Raw genomic sequence first — 21,795 nt, 5'->3', positions numbered from 1 at the left:
AAAGGTGCTGTCAGCCAAACAAAGGTGTGATTCCCCTTCACAAGCCACCAGACCTTGCACAGTAATTTGCACTCAGGATAAACTGAAGAAAATTTACTAGGAAACCTTAGAACAATCTGAAGATTTTCTAACACTTTCATTTCCACCTTTCATACACAATATGTGATTCCTAAAGCCACCTGATATTTAAAACTATTTTAATCAGGTTTTATATATTCGATGTACTATGTTAATTTTGTGCCTGCTATGGAATCAATAGTCCATAGTAAATGTGGAGATGACAAGGAATATAATTATATACCACCTAGTGCCACCTCAGTATCATATAATGAGATTGTAATATTATACTTGATATGGAAAATGATTTATTAATTCTAACTGTGTATAATTTTATATCAACTGACAGGTTATATTTTGTTTTAACCCCTCATAGAAAGTCACATATGTACAAGAGGATAATTACAAGAATATATACTAAACTTTCAAACAAATCTACAAAGAATTTTGAAGATTTTGAAGGAATTTGAGTAGACCGGCAAATTTACAAATGAGCTGAATTATTTTATGAGCAATAAAATAATATTAATATCATTTGAGACTATGGTACTATGCTCAATTCAAATACTGTATCATTCATACTGACTGGATTTATTACTACTTCTAAGAACTCGTTACTTTCTAACAAAAAACTAAATGGGTCAATATATGCTGGTTATCACTACTTCAAGATACTTCTACAATGTTTCTTTGCAATGATAAATAGGGAGCAAGTCATCTGAAAAAAAAAGCAAAAGGACATATTTGGCATTGAGCAGAGCATTGTTGCCAAGTAAGTGGGGTGGTGTAGAATTTTGTATATCAAGTTCCATCACGATATGAACAGAAGTACAATTACTAGTACCACCTATAAAATTCCTTGAGCATTTCTTTCGACCATGACTAACAAAATTTACAACATAAATTTTGTGATAAAGATGTTCTATACCAACAATTCCAGATCACACTTTTCAATACAGAGATAAAGTAAAATAATACAATACTGTAATACAATGCAAATATGTTTCTATTTCAATAATAATGTAATGCATGCATTATTTATAATTTATTATAATTATTTATAAATGTCTTTGATGACATTTTATAGTAAGAATAATTTAACACAAACAAAAATAAACATATTTGTATCAGATAAATTGTCAAAACTGAGTTAGAGATTCTGTCGAGGTCAGATGTATTTCAGTACGCTCTATTAGTATCCTGATTTTATCAGTTCAACAGTCTTTGTTCCTGATTTGGAGGATTGGAAATTGTCAGTGGAAATTTATGGGAAGCATCTTTTAAATTTTATAATTTTTGGATACAGACTGACCTTTTTATTTAGTTTTTTAGTTGATCAACTTTATTGCCAAAGGCAATAAGGTCTATAGTCATTTGCTGATTACAGTAGCAAGTTAGTGGGGGTGGTAGTGTGTTAGTAGGTTGATTTGTTTATTGCTCGGGGAGTTGTTTTTATCTTTAGTAGATAGTATTGTTACTTAATAATTGTTATCAACTGTGGATAGTGAACTATCATAACTTAGACTGATAAGCGCTGTTGGAGATAAATTTTATTAATTTCTATTGTTTTTGTTATCGTCTGATGATGGACTACTGTAGCTTAGTTCAATAGACAAGAATCAAGTGTTGTAGCTCAACAGCTTAAACTACTAAGCTATTGTTAAATATACTGTGGTATCTCTCCCCTGTTTTATTATTAAAACAGACCATCCTGGTTCAGAAAAAATGGAAGAGAAGGTTTTCAGCTGCAGAGGAGCCTTGTTTGTTCATCCATAGAATGGACATAAGACTGGTGCACCGAGCCAGCCTACCGGGTATTTCCACCACCACATACCCGAGCGTAGAAAGAAGCCAAGTTGACGTGGAGAAAATGGAGGATGCTGGGCAAGTTCTGAAGAGAAAAATCAAGGTGTTAGGAGAAAGCAGCAAAGGTGATGTAACGGAGGGTACCAACATGAATCACATGTACCATATGGAAGAGATGTATCATTTGTTGAAACTCATCAGAAGAAATCCTAAAACCAAAAAGGAAATCAAAACATGTGCAGGTGTAATCCTAGAGAAGGCACTAGGCATCGATCTGGTGGTGAAGGCACTATATGAGCAACCACACCCGAAACTGATGAAGAACATTGAGATGCAGACTGAATATGAAGGCTTATCTGAGAAAGATGTTAAATTCAAGGGGAAGAGTGAAGAAAGAATCGAGAAAATTCTATCTGAGGGTGATATCAAGTGGTTGGAAGAAATCATTGAATCACATTGGCCAAGGGAAAGCTATAAGTAGGTGAACATCACAAAAGACCTGTCGACCACAAATGAAGACAATGCTCAGGTTTTTATTGTACTGAAGGATCAAGGTAGAAAAGCCCTCACATGGGTATTATTCAGACTAGCACCTGGAATTGGGCGGAGGCTGGAGATGATTTCAAACATACCAGGAGGAACAGTTATCAAAGACTCATGCAACACTGCAATATTCTATCCGGAAGTTGAGGATGAAGACAAGGGTTCTTTTTCCGTAATTGTGATGAATGAGAGCAATGAGGAGATGTCTGTGCAGATGGTGAAGGTGCTCTATAAACTGAGTTATGCAGAAAATGATTGTTTATCATTCTTTGCCCCTGGTGATGGCAAAGGGGGGAAAAGTTTGGTAAGATACTAGAGTATTGGGTAAGGAAGAATGACCAATCTAATACGCAATGGCCCTTTTACCTAACAGAGAGAGAACGTGGGAAGAAAATTTTTCAAGGACCAGCAATGTCAGTAATGACAGTCAGGAAAGCAGGAGTCTGTTATGCTGATCTTTTAAAGTAGATCAAGGGCAGCATAGGCAAAGATATAGCAAGTCAGTCAGGAAAGTAAGTTGTCAGTCAGGAAAAGACGTGCTGACACCATGGAAATTAGTGAGAGAATTGTCAAATAAAAGAGAGAATGTTGTGAAACGGCTTGGGTCCCAAGTAGAAAATGTTATAGTGGATGAACACACTATGTGAAAGGACTTGACATTGATACAACAACTGAAGAAACAGAATCTGCAGTCAAGAGAGAAATTGGAAATGATGCTCTGGTTTGGGTGGTGTCATCAAGACCAGCTGACGGAGAGACGTAGAGAGCAACGGTCTTTCTCCCAGCTAGCTGCACTAAGATATTGGCGAATAAAGAGCAAATACGAATTGGATGGCACCCCTGTAGGGTTGAACAATGCACAGACGAGGTTAAATGTTACAGGTGCTGGAACTTCGAGCACCAGGCAACGGAATGTTCCGGACCAAACTGTTTGCTACGGTTATAATTGCAGCGGCGAGGGATATCAAATCAGACTGTGGTGAACCAGTAGATGTCTGGACTGTGGAGAAAGGGGGCACTGGACCAAAGGCCAGGAATGCAGATGGTGTAGATCATGAAGTGAATCCAGTTAAATGTAAATTGCAGATCGACTGCCCATGATTTGGTGTGGGTGTCAGTGGTTAGAGAGAACGCTGACTTTATTCTTCCTGCTGAACCGAATCAAAGATCGACTGCCAATGGTGGCTGGAACGTGGATGAGGATGGGGAAACCGCAATATGAATAGTCTCCGATCACTTCACAATTTTGAATGTCAAGACCGAAGAGGTTTTGTCACCCTGACATTATTGTCGTGCTTGTTAATTAGTGGATATATTTTGTAAGGAAGCTCATTTCGAGGAATATCTGGCAGATTTGGAGGAGGTATTAAGAGCGACAAGACGCCCGGTGGTTCTGGTGGACGATTTTAACACTGAATGCATCGAGCTAGGTGGCACGATGCATGGGTGGGATACATGGGTATAAATTGGCAACAATGCTGGGTGTGCTTGACATGGTTACACTAAACACACCTGGTATTAAAACCTTTGTTGGCAGAGGGACTGGTTCCACTGTGGATATAACAGCGGTTACTGAGAGGCTTTCACTAAGATTGGACTACTGGAGGATGCTTGCAGAGGACTTCTCCAGTGATCATCTCACAATCCAATTTAATTTTTCTATTGGAGAATCGATGTGCTGAATCAAAAGACATAACTGCAAGCGAAAGGAAATACAAATTGCAGACTTTTCAGAAGTGGTGAGCACCAGGCTGGAGTCCAGACAAGACTGGACCCCGGACGAATTCATGGTTAGCTTAAAGGATGAAAGCGACAAATTGAGATCGCAGCCCAGTCCCAGACATAAGAAAGTTTAATGGTGGTCTAACAAAGTTGCAGACTTGCAGAGAGCTGCACTTGCAGCTCTACGTAAATTTCAGAGACGAGAAGGCATAGACCAGAAGCAACGGAAGAACTACAAAATGCATACAAAAGGCATAGAAACGCTCTGTGTGCAGTGATTAAGACAACTGAGCATGCAGCCTGGAAGAACTTGGTTCAGCAATTAAATGACGACCCATGGGGGGAGGGAGTACAGGGTGTTGATGAAAAGTTTGGTGCACCCCTCTCCCTTCTATCTCATGGACAAATGCTAAGAGCCAATCGAGAATTATTCATAATGGATGAGACGGATCTGGTGAACATTATAACTAATAAAGAGAGAAGATTCAGTATGAATGAACTTCTATGGGCGATATCTAGGACAAGCACGAACAAAAGCCCAGGACCTGATGGGGTGCCAGGAGGCTTGCTAAAAGGACTGACGGCCTCACGCCGTCTGGCTTGTCCCTGGCTCATTTTGACGGCTCTTAATAAAGCTCTAGGGAGCGGCATCTTCCCAACCTCTTGGAAGCAGAGACTAATACTGATTCTGAAGCCAACCCTGGTTGAGAAGCCCAGACATATCGCCTGATATGTCTGCTGCCAACACTCAGCAACTCCTTGCGAGAGAATATGGATGGGGACAGAAGACAATTTGTGGTCTTTCACCATCATAATTTGGTTTTGTTAATGGCAAATCCATGGTAAATGCATTAGGCCATGTGAAGACCTGGATAGATTCGTGTAGAACCGGCACATGGAAGATGAGGAAGATTCCTTTACTGGTCTTCCTAGACATACACAATGCCTTTAATAGTATACCATGGGCGGCTATTATGGCTGAGTTAGAGTGAAGAGAGTTCAATCATTATATCAGAGTGGCAATAAATAGCTACTTAAACAAAAGAGAGGAGCTGATGGAAACTGAAGAAGGTGAGGTATGGTTCCTTATGCAGGGGAGGTGTGCCCCAAGGCTCTGTACTAAGCCCATTATTATGGAATATCACATTCGACGGGGTGCTGCAGCTTGGTTTCCTAGGCAACGTGTCGCTGATAGGTTATGCAGATGATTTGGCTCTGTTAAGTCTCTGGGCAGAGGAAGAGTTGGAACAAGCAGTCAATTCACTGATCAGAATAATCAACACTTGGCTTCAAGACAAAGGACTACAGCTATCTCCTTGTAAGACTCACATTGTGGCAGTGGTGGGCTGAAGAAAAATAAGACAAATTAGTGTCAGCATAGATGGAATGCAAGTTGGTATGATACCACAAGTTAAATATTTAGGTGTTTGGTTTACATAAAACAGCTTGTTTAGTAAACATCTTCAAGAAGTTGTAAACAAATCTGAGAAAGCCATTAATTCTCTAAGTTGTTTAATGCGCTCCAAATGAGGGCCACTGTCTGATAAACGCCGGTTACTGATGGCAGCCGCCACAGCGGTGATATTGCACACAGCACCTTTGTGGTACGAAGCCCTGGAGAAGAAAAGAAATGAGAGAATTGACCTCACTGCAGCGCCGCACAATGATAAAGATTTTTGTGGCCTATAAAATGGTATCCGCTGTGGTGACAAGAGGTTTTGACAGGAGTACCTCCTATTCGGTTGATGGCCCTCCATAGAAAACGAAGATATGAAGTAATGTCCAAGACGGTTCCCAAGAAACTATTATATCAGGAGTGGCAGGAGGCATGGGAAGAGGCACACTTGGGCAGATGGACAAAACAGATGGTACCTATGCTGGAGAGGGGTCATAGAGATGTGGGTTATTATATTACCAAGCTCCTCTCTGGCCGTGGGAGTCTGGCCACAGGAACGATGGCTTCATTGTTTTAGGAGAAGGGAGCTGCCCAATTGTATTTATTGCGGCCTGATTGACTTGCCTGAACATACATATTATGAGTGTCGTAGATGAGTTGCACTTAAACATCAACATGGAATACAGCCAATGGAGAAAAGGCTCTAAACAAAAAAAAATCAAAAGTCCCAGTAACGGGTCGGGAACCAGGAACGGCATAGCCGGGCTCAGACCTCCTATCCCAGAGACAGGCACATGAAGGAAAGAACAGATCCAGAACCGGCGGGCCAACCTGCCGTGCCAGACATACTGCCAGCAGGTGGGAAGGCCTGTTAGAGTCAGAGGACACTCCTCTGGGTTGAGTTATTCCACATGTTTGATTGCAGGACCAACCCAGAGGAGCTGAAAAAAAAATAGATAAATTGTCAAAAAGTCCTAAATATTAGATAGCCATCACATGTGTTTGTCAAACAGCATGAGAGTTCTCCCTAAACCAAATCTGACAATTATACCATTAAACATGAATAGAAACATGGAAGGCAGCTTCATCAGAGAAGATTACTTTTCTAAAAATGCATTATCTTTGTTCACTTTATCAAGAATGTCCACGCAAAATTGTAACGTTGCGGTTTATCGTCGTCACCTTCAATTGCTTGCACTGACTGAATATTGTAAGCATGAAGTTTCAGGCACTTGGGTAGAATCTTCACAACTGTCAATTGTAGTATTCCTGGTTCTAAACTTCCACGAGTTAATTTACCCGGATTTCTCTGAAAAATTTCTCTTACTCAATCCACAACTTCCTTAGAGACGAAGGTCTGCCAGTACCTTCACTATGTAACACACTTCCTACATCCTTAAACTCCTGATACCAACATTCAATTGTCCTTATTAGGAGGATCAGGGCCATACTCTAAATAAAAACTTCTGCGAACAGTAATAACAGATCTGCTTTCATGATAACAGTATACACATTGCTTTCTCCTGCACATCAGTCATTGCTCAACTAATGATCTTCCCTGTCATTACACTGTACTGGCAAGTTCATTCAAGATCATCAGTAACTATTATCTACACTAATGTCTGAAAAAAATCAACTCGCACTACATTGCTTTGTTAATTTTTTATTAACCCCTAAAATGCGCTAAATAATTTATGTTCACTCTGTATAATAAACAAAATACAACAGGTAAAAAGAATATACGTAATATTTTATCTTTGGTCTTTTATTAACAAAAGCTACTAATATAAACACATCACCCCTCTTTATGATCTATGAAGCAGTGGTACACATGAATACCAATGATCATCTGCCATTTTAAATTACATAGAATTGTTAATATTTTATATGACTCATATTGGCATCATCTAAGTAAATTAAGAGGTATAAGGAAAAACTCTCGCTTCTGTTTAGCCTATCTAATATAGGTATACATATCTTTCGATATGTAATCAAATGAGCTTTTTTTAATTATTTTGTTTTATTTATAAAACAGATTTAAATTTTTTATTATTGTCATTACTTTATTTTATTTAGTTTATTATTATTCGTGCCAGTTTGTCAGAGTAAATATTAACATTATTTAAATATATCTGAATTCTATGCATATTTAATATGAATAGCCTATCATAAATGGACTGTTCAACAACTTTAGTCTGCTGTACGTAGTTCTAGTTCAAATACATAAATTACATTAATGAAACTTACTGCAAGAGGCTTTGGATGGGCTCTTGTAACAGTGATATCAACAGCAGTAGAAATATTTGGTGTAGCAGCTTCTGAAGGCTCAATCATTTTATTATACGGTGATAATTTAATATGTGTAGAACGTGGAGACAGAAACGGAGCACCATTTACAGTCAAATTAACAGTAGATGAAAGAGGAGTGTTTGTAGTCGTATCTAATGGTGTAGCAGTTAACAACTCGGATGTAAAGGATCCATGAGTTGGGGTTGCTTGTGACACAACAGTGGATGGACTTTGAAGTGAAACAGGAAGCCGAATGCCCATCTCTGGGGGACCACAACCTCCACCTCCGTTAACAGTTCTTGATCCTCCGCTACCAGAGACAGTAGTAGTATTAACACGAGCTAGACTGTTACCATCTCCAACTGTACTCGCAATCCCTTCATTGATCTGTAAATTTAAGTTATAAAAATTGATAAAGAACAACAATAAAATAACAAACTAATTAGCACACTAACTGGACAGCATACATCAAAGCTTGCACATGATAGAAATGTTTCAACATATCATAAATGATGTAATAACAAGTCAACTCGGCATACCTAAAGCTCTTTTACACCTAATCCTGTACCCATTTACTGGGGTCAGAATAATAGATTATTTTCTATTCAACTTTTATATGTACATAAATGGGCAATTATAGTCTCTCATTGTGAAACAGAATCACTTTTATACGCAGAAACAAACTCTTCTTTATTAGTAATGTTGCTGAACATTTATGTTTTAATGTACTTCATTATTCTGTTATATTTAATTACAGTTACAATTAAATTATTTCAATTTATATTAAGTCAACTACAGGTGGTCACATCTGTAAACTTGACCCAAATATTCATGGTTCCTATATATACAAGAGTTTATCTCTAAAGTAAAGACCGTTTCATTGTAAAAAACATTTATTCTGAAAAATTTATAAATATTTTTTATTTCACTAAAAACTACATACCTTATACTACATACTTTACTACTTCTCTATATAATCGCCACATGAATTAAGACATTTATCGTAGCAATACGCCAGCTTCAATATACCCTCATCATATTCTTCTGCTGCCAGTCCATTTAGCCACTAATTAAGAGCAATTTGAAGTTCATCGTCATCCGCAAATTGCTTCTCAAAAATTCTTTCAATTTTCCAAACAAATGCTAATCAGAAGGAGCTAAGTCCAGAGTATATGGTGGGTAATTGTAAATTTACCATCCAAATGTTCTCAGTAAATCACGTGTCACATCCACAACATGTGGACGTGCATTATCGTGCAGCAGGACAATGCTGTTGGTCAGCCACCCACGTCGCCAGTTTTGAATGGCACACTGTTAACTTAAGAGTTTCGTAGTAGGCTTTTGCATTTATAGTCATTCCACATGGCATCAAATCAATCAGCAATATGCCAAACCAATCCCAAAAGACTGTGGCGATCAGTTTGTATCCAAATGACTATGGCTTACCTTTGTTGGTCTGGTTGGTGGTTGAGCATTTTCTCTCTGGCATGTAATGCGAAATCCATGTTTCATCGCCAATAACAATTGAATTAAGGAACTCATTACCTTTTTCTGTGTAGTGCATCAAAAATTCCAAAGCAGATCCCATTTGGATTTTTTGTGATGCTCCATTAAGACGTGCGACACCCAATGTGCGCAAACCTTTCTGAAGCCTAAATAGTCATGAACAATGCAACCTATAACAGTTCTTGAAACATCAGTATAAAGAAGGGCCAGGTCGGAAATCGTTGTGCGATGTTATTTTTTGATTTCATCATCAATGCGTTTCAACAAGTCCTCGGTGATTATTGAGGGCCTCCCTGAGCGTTCTTCATCATGCACATTAATTCTGTTATTTCTAAACCTTTCACACCATTTTCGGACGTTGCTTTCATTCATTACATTATCACTGCACACAGCAACCAACTGCCTATGAATTTCAGCTGGCTTAATGTTTTGATGGTTTAAAAAAAGTATGACTACGTGTATTTCACAGTCGGCAGCAACATCGATTTTCCAATTCATTTTATAACGTAATAATTCATATGTAATCAAAGATACTACAACGCAACAACTTACAGATAACAATGCAGTGTGTACATTACTAGCGTGGCCATGAATGACACAGGTTCGCCAACCTTAGGGAGCAATTTCCCAGCAGTCTTTACTTTAGAGATATCCCTCATAATTTACTTATATCAACAGCATGACAAAATGTGATAAAGCTTTTATAAAAATAAATTTAACAAGCGACTTGCTACCTAAGTATTAGATGTTTTCCTAATATTTATATCTTTTGGAAACATTTTTACATGTTACAGTTTGAGGAAATTTGTTTTCAGACAATATTTTTAAAACTATGATTTAGTTTGCTTCCTTAGTGGTATTAAAAGTGATGCTGGTCTTAAACTAGTTAAGAAAATGTTTATACTTGCATAAGGTTATACACAATATACTTGATGCATGTTATATTTATATATTCTTTATACCAATAGATGAATACAGATTTGTTTTGTCCAATGTAGTATTTAATGCAACCACTGTAGTTTAATATGCTCCTCAGTAGCTATGTTTACCAGTGAGAACTTTGTTCATAATGCATGTTCTTTTATATTTTGTTTTGGATTTGAAGACTACGTAATAATCTTTCCTATACACATTGGCAACTTTCTTTATATCTTCATGTACGATAACATTTACATTTTTGTCACAATTAGTTTTTTATTAATATGTTCTATATTTATTGCCATATATTATAAGTATGAGAGCGTAGCCATAAACTTATCCTAAATATTTAACAGTGTTGAGTTCAATATAGTTGTCAAATGACGGAGTATGGGTAACAGGCAATATAACATATGCAAAGATTGCATATTTGTGTCATGTGAGGTGATTAGATGTATTGCAATTACCTGAGTCGTAAAAAACATTTTCTGTACAATGTCAATGAAAAACTGGACAAACTTCAAAACTGCAATTTACAGATCAAAAAATACTTCTTTTATGTTTAGAAAAAATGATTTACATTAAATTGTTAATCAACTTAAAAAACTTACAATAAACTTTGAAGAGGATTTAATTTTTAATTTTAAAAACCAACAAACTGGTTTAAATAAAGGATATAAAATCAAATTAATATTTTAAAAAGTAACGTTTATTGAAAAGGAATCGGAAGATGAAAATGAAGAGATTAATCTGTCAACATACACTGATAGTGGGTTACCAACAATTTAATTACTTGTCCTGTATTATTATTTTCAACTATTTTGAAAACACTTGCACTAATTGTGAAGGTAACTTACAAATATAATAGTAATGGAGCTGGTGCACTTTTCATGACTAATTTACATCAGGCTAGAAATGTGTTAAATTTTTGGTTTAGAAATGTGAAACTTCTAACGTCAGTAGGAAAATCCTGTTATCGAATAGTTTTTATCAAGACAAAAACTGAAATGTTTTGTGAGATTTTTTCGATTTATTTATAATAAGCTATTTTTTAACTCAAATTAGTAACCCACAACAAACACTAATAAAAATGCAATGAAATTCAATTAAATACAATTCTGCACAGAAGAATTTTATCATACAAATTCATTTGCTATTATGAAGAACACCACATCTTTTAACATCTGGGAAAACAAGTGCATTCACTAAACAATATGTCCACAAAAAAACTTGTTGACTCGTTAACAGCTCACCTGTCATGGTAAACTACTTTTTAATATTACCTTCATATCTTATCATAATTTATATAGTAGTTTTTATATTTTTATAATTGTTTGAAGCAACTTTTTATTAAGAAGATAAAACATTCGACAAAATGAAAAAAATAATTATTAATACTAGCCTTGTTTCCAATTTATATTGTATACAATGTGATTACTTTCATTATGTTTTTAAGCTTTCATCCAACCAGCATGGCCAAAATATTTTATATTTATATTTCATTATTTTCATATTTATTAATATAAAATAAACAATGATAAACTTTATATAATCGCAATAAATATGGAAACCATAAAGACAAAATGAACAATTTGAGAAAAAATAAGTTAATAATTTCCAGAGTAAGATATCCACAACTATTTTAATAATAGCAGTGAAAACCCCTTTCCAAATGACAGCATAATATAAATTAACCCAAGCCAACTGGCTGTTACTTGAACCTGAACTTGAATAACAACAATATGAGATATCATAGACATTTGATCCATCAATGAGTCATCAGTCCCTTGACAAAGTTCATTAAAATGCGTTGACAGGTAATTAGCATGCAACATGTTAAATGGTACATTTTTTTTCACCTTGACATAAATTATGTAAAACCAATGTTCTTACAAAAAAATGCTTATTTAACCAGATTTTTCTGCTCTTTAAGCTTCTGGATAGTAATTTTTTCATATTATAATACTGTTTACAATCTTTTTCCAATTAAATAAAGTTCGTGCAAACATTTTGGGAGTTAGATGATATCAAGAGAGAAGAAAAGTCAAATACAGGCTGCTAAAATGAATATTTCTGAGAAGAAAGACATGACTCAGTTAAATATGATGAGGAAATAAAGACAAAGAAAGATAAACATAGCTTCAATAAATTAAAAAATAACTTGAAACAGAATAGGCGGCTGGCTCATGTAGAAAAAATGGAGTGAGAAATTTGCAATCACAGATGTTCAACTATAAGCTAGAAGAGGGTACCTGGTAGACCAATCATCAGTGGAACAATCTAATGGCCTTAACCATAAGGTTGAAAAGAAGTACAAAAAATTTTTAAGAATTATGTTACGAACATTTTAACAAGAAGCAGCAGCTTTCTCAGATATCTTCTGGGGAATTACTAGCACTCATCTAGTAATTTATATATTAGGTAAAATTTCCTAACATTTTCCTAAGAAGTAGGAAAACCTCTTAAGGGTTTTTCTCTTATGGACCAATCCCCTAAATCTCCAGCCTAAAAAATATTTTGGAGTAGTTATACAAATAAAGCACCCGTTCTGCTAGAACCACTTAAGAAAAATTGATGATTATTAACAGATTTTACAGCATCGAGTAGACACATAAATGATCAAATATAATTTTTCAACATGACCTTGCTCCTTGTTAAACAGCTTATAAAGCAATGGCATTCTTTTAAAAAAATTATAAATAAAAAGTGCTTCATTTGTAAAGCAATTCCTCAGATAAAAATCCAATAGAGAATCTGTAGGCAACAATAAAAAAAAGTCACGTAGGAAAACTAACAGTCATTGATTTAATGCATGCCAAAACAAATGAAAGAATAGAAGAAAATATATTTTGCATTAAAATTTTATTACTGTATTTTTATCTAATTTAATTAAAGAAAAATTATATCTATCACATTCATTACTCTTGTTTGGATTAATTTTTATAATATACAGTACTTCTATAACTCTAGGCAGGGTAAAAGATTTTTTTTTAAATTTATTACATGTCAAACAAATTAATATGTATACCTGTATATTAAGCACAGCTACAGTAGATGAATTCTGATGAGAAGAATCGTTGTTTTTCTTTTGCCGAATAACTGCTTCTTTAGTAGCTCTGTGATCAGCCAAAAGCTGATCAAATGTTTTGCTTCTACCTTCAACAGCTCTCCTCATCAGCATTGAATGCAATCTGCAAGTCAAAGACCTTGTGCACGGTTTTGCATCTCCAACTACTACACCACAATGTCGATCTGCATTATATTCTTTCTCCTGTAATTTTTTTTTTTAAATTAGAAATCTTTTATTAAAAATAATTATCGCATAGATACATTCATATGTGTGATACTTCTTTAAAACTATAATGTGGGTCTGAGTATTAAAGAATGTTCTCTGCAATGACATAAACAACACCCTTGCTATCCTCCCAAAATATATCCTCTCATTTTATTGATGCAACTTTTTAACCACCTTCAAACAACATTCCTCTTGATCATTTTTCCTTTCTATTTCTTCCATGGATCTTCAGAACCCCACCTGTATATATAATTTTTCACTTTTTTTCCATGTCCAAGACACATTTATTCATTTTATTAATCACACACTGATCAGAGTCAGATATTTAGAATTTTTTATACTTGCCTTGTACTCTTTTTTACTGCTGTTCTGAAAAATTTCAATAGTTGTAGATAACTTTTTTCGTTCAACACCCATTATAAGTATACATATTATTACTGGTTAGCAATGTTTTTTTTTCTTTTACATTATTAAAATTAGTCAATTTTTTCACCAATGTATCAAAAATAAGATATATGTCTAATGCTTAAGAAAAACTTTCCTATCTTTTCATGATAGGCTATGATAGGCTATGATAAGCTAGGCTTCCTCTTGTCTTTTTTGTTCTGAAATATGCATACATCAGTCTACAACTCTCCAAGGTAAACTCTTTGGTAAAACTCTTCTCTCAAGGCTCTGTTTCATTCCTAACACATTACTTAACTTTTACTTTTAACCATGCTTAACTTTCTTAATTTCATCTACTTATTCCAATTACCTAGTAATTTTTTCATACCTTCATTTTTCTTCCCCATAGACATTCATATTAGCAAATATCAAACGATTAATTTTTACTTCAAGTTCTTTGGGCTTGTTAAGTCCATTATTTCTTCTTTGGATTTTATTATTCACCACCAAATTAAAAAAAAAAAATAAGAAGAAATCTCTATAAATTAACCACATGTTTTTAAATGAAATAGATATTATATTCCCTTTTCTCTAATATAAAAAATGACATTGTGTTCTTCTCAGGTCAGAAATCAAGCTGTTCTATGTATTAAGTTTCCTCAAACTTCCTTCTTTTCTAAAAGTAATATTCATCTCTAAAACTGTATTCATATTACATGAAATTTATCTACTATAATAAAGCATAAGACAGTAACATGAATTTAGCTGATAGAAATTAAATAACATTTATATTCATAATTTGCTATAAGCTTAAATCAAATTTTTTTTTTTCATATTAATCACACTAAATAAGTATTATTATATTACATGGACACTAAAAATAATATAACCAATTTGAAAAAAGTTTCTTATTAAAAGAGAACAATGATTTTTTTTCACAAAAAAAGACTGTGGTCGTTATATCTTATTCTGTACTTGCCTATATTAAATAGTCTTGCACTAATCCATTAATTAATCAGAAACCCATGGTTTTTTCAATTGTCTGCACAGCACACCTCTTTGAAAATCAACAAGACAGTGTCAATATCAACCCTTATCACTATGCTATTACTGATTAGCTTCTACAGAGGATTTTGGTGTAGTAAAGTAGTAAACACATTAGAACTGAATAAATTGTTTAATAATACTGTAGAATACTGTAGATACTGAAGAATACATAATACTGTAGAAAACTTAACATTAATTTAACAAAAACCTTTTTCCAATAAATATAAAAAATAAACAGAGAAAATTAATTAAATTGAAAATTTAAACCAAAAGCTAATAAAGTTTAGTTAATTTTTTATAATTATGAATTTCTTAAAAATTTATTTAAAATACCATACAAAAATAAACAATGTAATAGTAACACAAACCTTTGCAGATAGAGATTTCCGTTCAGCACGTATTATACGCCGAGGTTTGGCATTACTTATTAGTCCAGATGTAACAGTAGTAGGTGCTACAGACAAAACTGGTGGAATGTTACTCAATGGAGAAGTGACTGATAATGAAACTGAAGGTGGTGGTGGGGGTTTTGACAAAATTGGTGCAGCTGGAGAATTTGGTTTATTAACTAATGGACTAAGCGCCACAACAGGTTGAAGTTCACCATTCTGTAAAACAAAGAATATTATTTCATACTCAAGAACAAAATAACATTTTACTTAATCAATATATATATAGACTAATTCTTTGAACAGTTTTTAATTTACAAGGGTGAATCAAATATAAACGGTAATCTTTTATAAATTTATTGATTAATAATATACATAATTCATACCTTCATCATTTCTCTATATAGTATCCTGCATGATGTACACACTTTTGCCAATGATTTGAAGTTTAAATATTCCTTGTTCATAAAACGTTTGAAGATGAGTCATCAACCAATTGTGCACATTCTCCTCGAACATCTTCATTGTTTTCAAATTGTTCCCCTGTAATTCTTTCAAGGGTGCAAACAAAAAATAATCACAGGGTGACAAATCTGAACTGTAAGGAGGATGGTCCAGGTCTCCCAAAGTATTTTTTCTAATTTATCCCTTGTCAAAGTCACGATGTGTGACCTGGCATTGTCATGGAAAAGGATGACATCTCTGATGAACATATCCCATCTTTTGTTTTGGTAGGCGGCTTTTGTTGACTGTAGCAGCTGGCAAGAGTAAGCTGCATTCACCATTCATTGATTGTAGAGAAAATAAATGAGTAAAACTCCCTTTGAGAAAAATAATTATTGCAAGAACTTTTCTGGCTGACAGACAGGTTTTGGCAATCACTGGGCAGCCCTAATCCTTCCTTTGCCACTCCTTACTCACAATTTTTGACTCTGAAGTGTAATGATGGACCCATGTCTCATCACATGTGATGATAAGCCTCAAAAAATTATCCCCTTCTTGTCGAAGTCGATTCAGAAGTCTCTCACAGATCTCCAACCTCACCTGTTTTTGATCTTCGATCAATAACCTCAGAACCCATTAACCACTAACTTTTCTAAGGCCAAGATGATCACTCATCCGAGAATGGGTAGAAGTGTTTGGCTTTGCAGACAACCTGGCCCTCCTTGTCAAAGGAGGCACTGAGGAACAAGTGAAAGAAAGAGGGAACACGGTGCTGGACAAGGTACAGGAATGGACGACAGCGCATGGACTAATGATAGCTCCAGACAATTCAGAAGCTCTTATCTTTGCAGGCAGGAGGCCACTTCGTGAGGTAAGGTTCAGAGTAAACGGTGCGATAATCCGACAGGTCAGGAAAGCTAGAAATGATGATGGTTGATGACCAACACTGAGGGGCCACGGAGAAACAAAGAAGTACAATTGCGGTCACGGTGACATCTGTGCTACACTACGCATGTCCAGAGTGGATGAGAGCTTTACGCATTGGGAAGTACAAAGCATTACCTGAGTTTATTCATAGGAGGTTGCTTCTGCATATGACATGCGCATACAAGACAGTCTCTTATGACGCGATCTGCGTCATCGCTGGAAATCCTGGAGGACCGAAGCCTTTGGTTCAACAGAATGTCAAAAGCAGAGAATACGGTGCAGATCATGGATGTCTGGCAGGCGAGATGGGTAGTGGGCCAGAAGGGCTGATGAACTCAGCTTCTGATTCCCGATGTGAGGGTGTGGGTGGGTCATCGACACGAGAAGTAGATTTCTGACTCACCCAGTTCCTCTCAGGCCATGGAAATTTTTGCAGTTATCTGCAGAGGTTTAAGATTAGAAGGATGGCGGCCTACAGGTACTGCGTGGGAGTTGACACAGCTGAGCACACCTGGTTCGGCTGTAGCAGGTGGGAAGCTGAGAGAAACAGTCTTCGACGAACATAACACCGGACTCTGTTATTGACCACATGGTGCAGACCGAGGTGGGTTGGTTAGAGGTGGCCAACCTGGCACGTAGGATATGAAACAGAAGTGGAGGACGAAAGGTAGTGATAGGAGAAGAAAGCCTTGTTTTGCTCCAAGGAATGTCTCATGTGGCAGGAAGGTCTCATGAAGTTTTCCCCATGAGGATTAGGATGATATGGTATCACAAATGTACTTCACTAGTTTACCAGCCTGGTTAGTCTTAGTTTTGAGTATTATAACTTTCTTTGTATTTGTATTGTGTCCTTGTGGTGACTGAGGGATATAGGGTTTTGTACAATAATGTAATGTAATAATATGTACTGTAATGATGTGTCCTATTGGAGGTTATGCTTTGTCATTACATTGTATATAATTTTTATTGTAATACTTCATAATATTGGTGTCCTTTGTAGTTATAAGTTTATTTGTGCGTTGTAATCTTTAATATTACCGTGTATTTTTTTTTCTGTTATGTTTTAATTGTACAGCAAATAAATATTGTAAAGTTTTAAAAATATTGGTGCATATTCTTTGATGTAATGATTGTATCTTTGTTGTATGGTCAACTTTGTGTAGTAATAATGTAATGTTAAGGCATGTAGTGAGATGTCTTAAATGTATCGGTAATGTGCTTTGTGTATTGTTGTATACTACAGTGAATATATATTTACTATATGTGGTTCTACATATATAGTGCTGGGGTTATTGTGTTCTGACGTATTTGTTTATAATAAAAAAAAAATTAAAAAAAGAGACGGGGAAGACTTCAAAAAATTCAAGAAGACTAGGGTCGAAGCGTGGCAACATGTAGGACCAGGGAGATAAATTCTATGCCTACGGTGTGTCTAGCCCATCCACACGCAAGAGTGGGGGGGGGTCAGAGCTCCCCGATGATGGTACAGAGGAGACTTTCGAGATGTGAGAGGCTTGCAGACAGCAAAGGACATGTGCAATGCACATCTGGAGATTGTAGAGTAGAGATGGGGAGGGTAACTCTCCAGCGGGAAGGGCGTGTTGGCTGTCCAGTAGAGGAAGTCGGCATGTTCCTATGAGGCTGGAGGGACCCCGTTGGGAAAGCCCCTTGAAGGGGTAAGTCAGGGAGGCCACAGACTGCTGCCATGACACCCTGAGGTGACTGTGTTGTGCCTAACAACAGGGACTGGTTCCCTTGGGAGTGTTCAAAAAAAAAAGGATGATCAGTGATAATGGATAGAGTACTCCTATAGCTGATACCCACTTCTGACACGATTCCTTTAACAGTGAACCAGTGATCACCTTTGATAACCTCTCAAACAGCATGGATGTTGTCAGCTCTGAGACTTGACCTTGGGTGTCGATCATGACTTTGGTTTTCTACACTTTCTTGCCCACCCTTAAATTGTCTGGCCCACATATATACTAGGTTCTGAGACAGTGTAGTGTCTCCAAACTGTACCTTAAATGAATCAAAATTAAAGCCGGTTTAATGCCTTCATTAGTTAAAAAAACTTTATGATTATACTTTGTGCAACAAATGACAGAACTTCTTGCTTACTCATGGCTATACTGACAACAGAACAGAGCAGAGGAATTAACCAAGTTGGTTCCCCCTCTCTAGCACACCAAACATTAACCTCCCACTCCACCATCCAGCTCGAAACTGCTCGCTACATAGAATAGCAAAATTACCATTTAAATTTGTTTCACCATCATATTTTAAAGAACTACATTTTAAACATCTTGTTTCCGTAAAAAATATTCTAATTTTATGATAAAATTTCAATAATATACCGACTACCTTTCCAACTACCGCTTACAATTTTAATAATCACTAAAACTTAGAACCAGCAGTTAGGATACATTTAACACATTCACTGTTGGTCTTTCATCAGTGTATTAAATCTCCATGCTGAACTATTTTTTTTTGTTTTTAACTCACTTAAGTATACTAGACATTTAAACTATACTCAACAGGGTGTCCCACAAAGAAATGGAGAAACTTTCAGGACATGTTCTACTAGTGAAAATAATGAAAAAAGTTTATATAAACATAGATCTGGAAATGCTGCATTTTTTGAGTTTCAGCTACCTAAAGATTTTACCCGGATTTCAGATCTTCTAATAAAAAGAAGCCCTACTGCAATTTTTGGAACCAAAATTAAGAAGTAAAGATGGTAATTTCTTGTATAATTTGAGCTAAGAAATAGGACAAAAGAGGTCCCAGAACTCCTGTAATTTTTAAGATATCTGATGTAAAACATAAAATCCTGTGTCGAAAAACAATTTTTTTTAGGTTTGCAGTACAGTAGCTTTGTTAAATTACTAATAAATACAGAAAATTTAGAAACAAAACTTATGAACAATTTAATTCTGAGAAAATTAATGTAAATACATCCTACAAAAACTTTTAAGAATCAGTTTTTTAATCAAGCAAAAGAGATGAAAAATAGACTGAAACTTTTTATTAACTTTTTGGTGTTTTTATATGGCCCCAAATGTATCTAGTGGCATTAACTCAGGTGATCATGGTGGCCAATCAATTAGCCACCACCAGCACAATTGGTGTTGCACCATCGTGTTGGAAAATCATTTGCAATCTAGTGTGTAAAGGTATATCCTCCAAAGGAGCCAACAAATCATTTTTCAAGAAATGAACGTATGCATCTTCTATAAGGTTCTCATTGAAAACAAATGATCCCAGAATTTGGTCATAAATAATCCCATACTAAATGTTAATGAAAAATCTATGTTTAAACTAGTTCCCACAGTACCATGTAGATTGCCTTTGCTCCACAAATAAGTATTTTTAGAACTGAAGACTCCGTTTGTCATAAAAGGCTTCATCAGTAAATAAAATTGAATTACCTTACCAGCATTGTCTAGATGCCAATGACACAAGTTTAACCGTTGGCCACAAGTTCTGAACCTTCTGCAAGCAGAACAAGAGAATTCTTTAAGTAATTTAACCAAGATATTGTACTAAAAACTTTAAAAAAACTTGTTTTTTGATACTGAGTTTTGTTTTACTTCTAATATTTTAAAAACTACTGAAGTTACAGTTCTGGAACCTGTTTTATCCTATTTCCCAACTCAAATTATATAAGAAACCAACAACTTTACTCCTTAATCTGGGTCCTAAAAATTACAGTAGGGCTTCTTTTTATTAAAAGAGCTGAAATCTGGGTTAAATCTTTCGCTAGCTGTAACTTAAAAACAAAATGTTTCTGGACCTATGTTTATATGAACGGTTTTCATTATTTTCACCAGTAGAACGTGTCCTGAAAGTTTTTCCATTTCTTCGTGGGACATTCTGTATAAGTCTTTGAATATAAAACATTTGTAAAGCATGACCTTGCACTAGCATGTAGGGTGCACGGAAGACGAAAAGCAATTGATTTACACCGTCCATGCAGAACACTCAATCGCACATGGTTAAGTGTATTTGTAAATTTCTTACTTGTTCATGCTGGCAATTTATGTTAACTAATTTTCTAGTCTTTTAATTAGATAAAAATAATTATACTTAATAAAAATAAAAAAAATACTTAATAAAAATAATTATAATTAATAAATAAAATTAATATATTAATAAGTCTTTGTAAAGGAAAACCTAAGTTTGTGGATTTTACTTATAAAAAGTCTGTATTAAATCAGTTTATTTTCATCTGATTTCATCTATTATTTGACTTGTTTATGACCTGAAAATTAGTTTTTTTATATAAATTCCTCTGAACGTTTTAGAATAGATCTGACAAACAACTAAAGTAACAATAATATTTATGTTTGAAACACATAATGAAAAATAAAATATTGAACATTTTAACATTCTCATTTAAAAGGATAATAAAATTAAAAATATTTACGTTCAATTTTATTATAAAGGATATAAATAATCGCCAAAAAGTACTAATTTAAAATGAAAACAATAGTATCAATATATAATTATAAAATAAAAATAAAATATAACTGTTTAATCACTAACTAAATTCAAAATAATTTATAAAATAAATTTATTATAAATCTATCCTCTTCCAAATTTGATAAAAGTTCACACAAATTTAAAATGCCACCAAAAAACCAGTTCAATGTAACTATGAACAAACTGCAAATTAAAATATAAATGTTTCTGATGCGCTAACATATGATACCGAGTCAACAGTAATATGCTGATCCGACCAATAAAGATAGAAGAGCTGCTGTACTACCACGGATATGTTCTATGCATACATGCAACCTCTGACCACACACCTACTAGTGCTCAGTAATGAATGTGTTAACCATCCTAATATATTAAGATATTTTTAAACTCATCAGTTTTTAAATAAACATTTCATAAATATGCGAGTATTATCTACCAGATTACTAAGAAAATAACACACTTACAAGCTGGAAGAAAAAACTAGTTGAGCAATGTATACTTTTCCCTCAACCAAAAAATAAAAATTAAGATTAGCATTTATAACTAACCTAAGAATATTTCCCTTAAATTATAAATTATCTCTT

General features: G+C 34.9%; 1 protein-coding gene across 3 annotated transcripts in view; it reads right to left on the bottom strand.

Moving 5' to 3' along the window:
* Window positions 1-21,795, bottom strand: part of LOC142323337 (ataxin-7-like protein 1) — a 59,991-nt gene that overhangs the window by 14,046 nt on the left and 24,150 nt on the right. For all 3 annotated transcript variants that reach the window (XM_075362830.1, XM_075362831.1, XM_075362829.1), the window contains 3 exons: window positions 15,335-15,574; window positions 13,266-13,508; window positions 7,772-8,200 (listed from right to left, as the gene is read on the bottom strand). In XM_075362830.1, the coding sequence (XP_075218945.1) occupies window positions 7,772-8,200; window positions 13,266-13,508; window positions 15,335-15,574 (912 nt within the window). The remainder of the gene's footprint in view (window positions 1-7,771; window positions 8,201-13,265; window positions 13,509-15,334; window positions 15,575-21,795) is intronic.

Source organism: Lycorma delicatula, chromosome 4, assembly GCF_047948215.1.
Source record: "Lycorma delicatula isolate Av1 chromosome 4, ASM4794821v1, whole genome shotgun sequence".
Classification (NCBI taxonomy): Eukaryota; Metazoa; Arthropoda; class Insecta; order Hemiptera; family Fulgoridae; genus Lycorma; species Lycorma delicatula.
The sequence above is the reverse complement of the archived record's forward strand: the minus strand, read 5'-3'. Positions and strand labels throughout refer to the sequence as shown.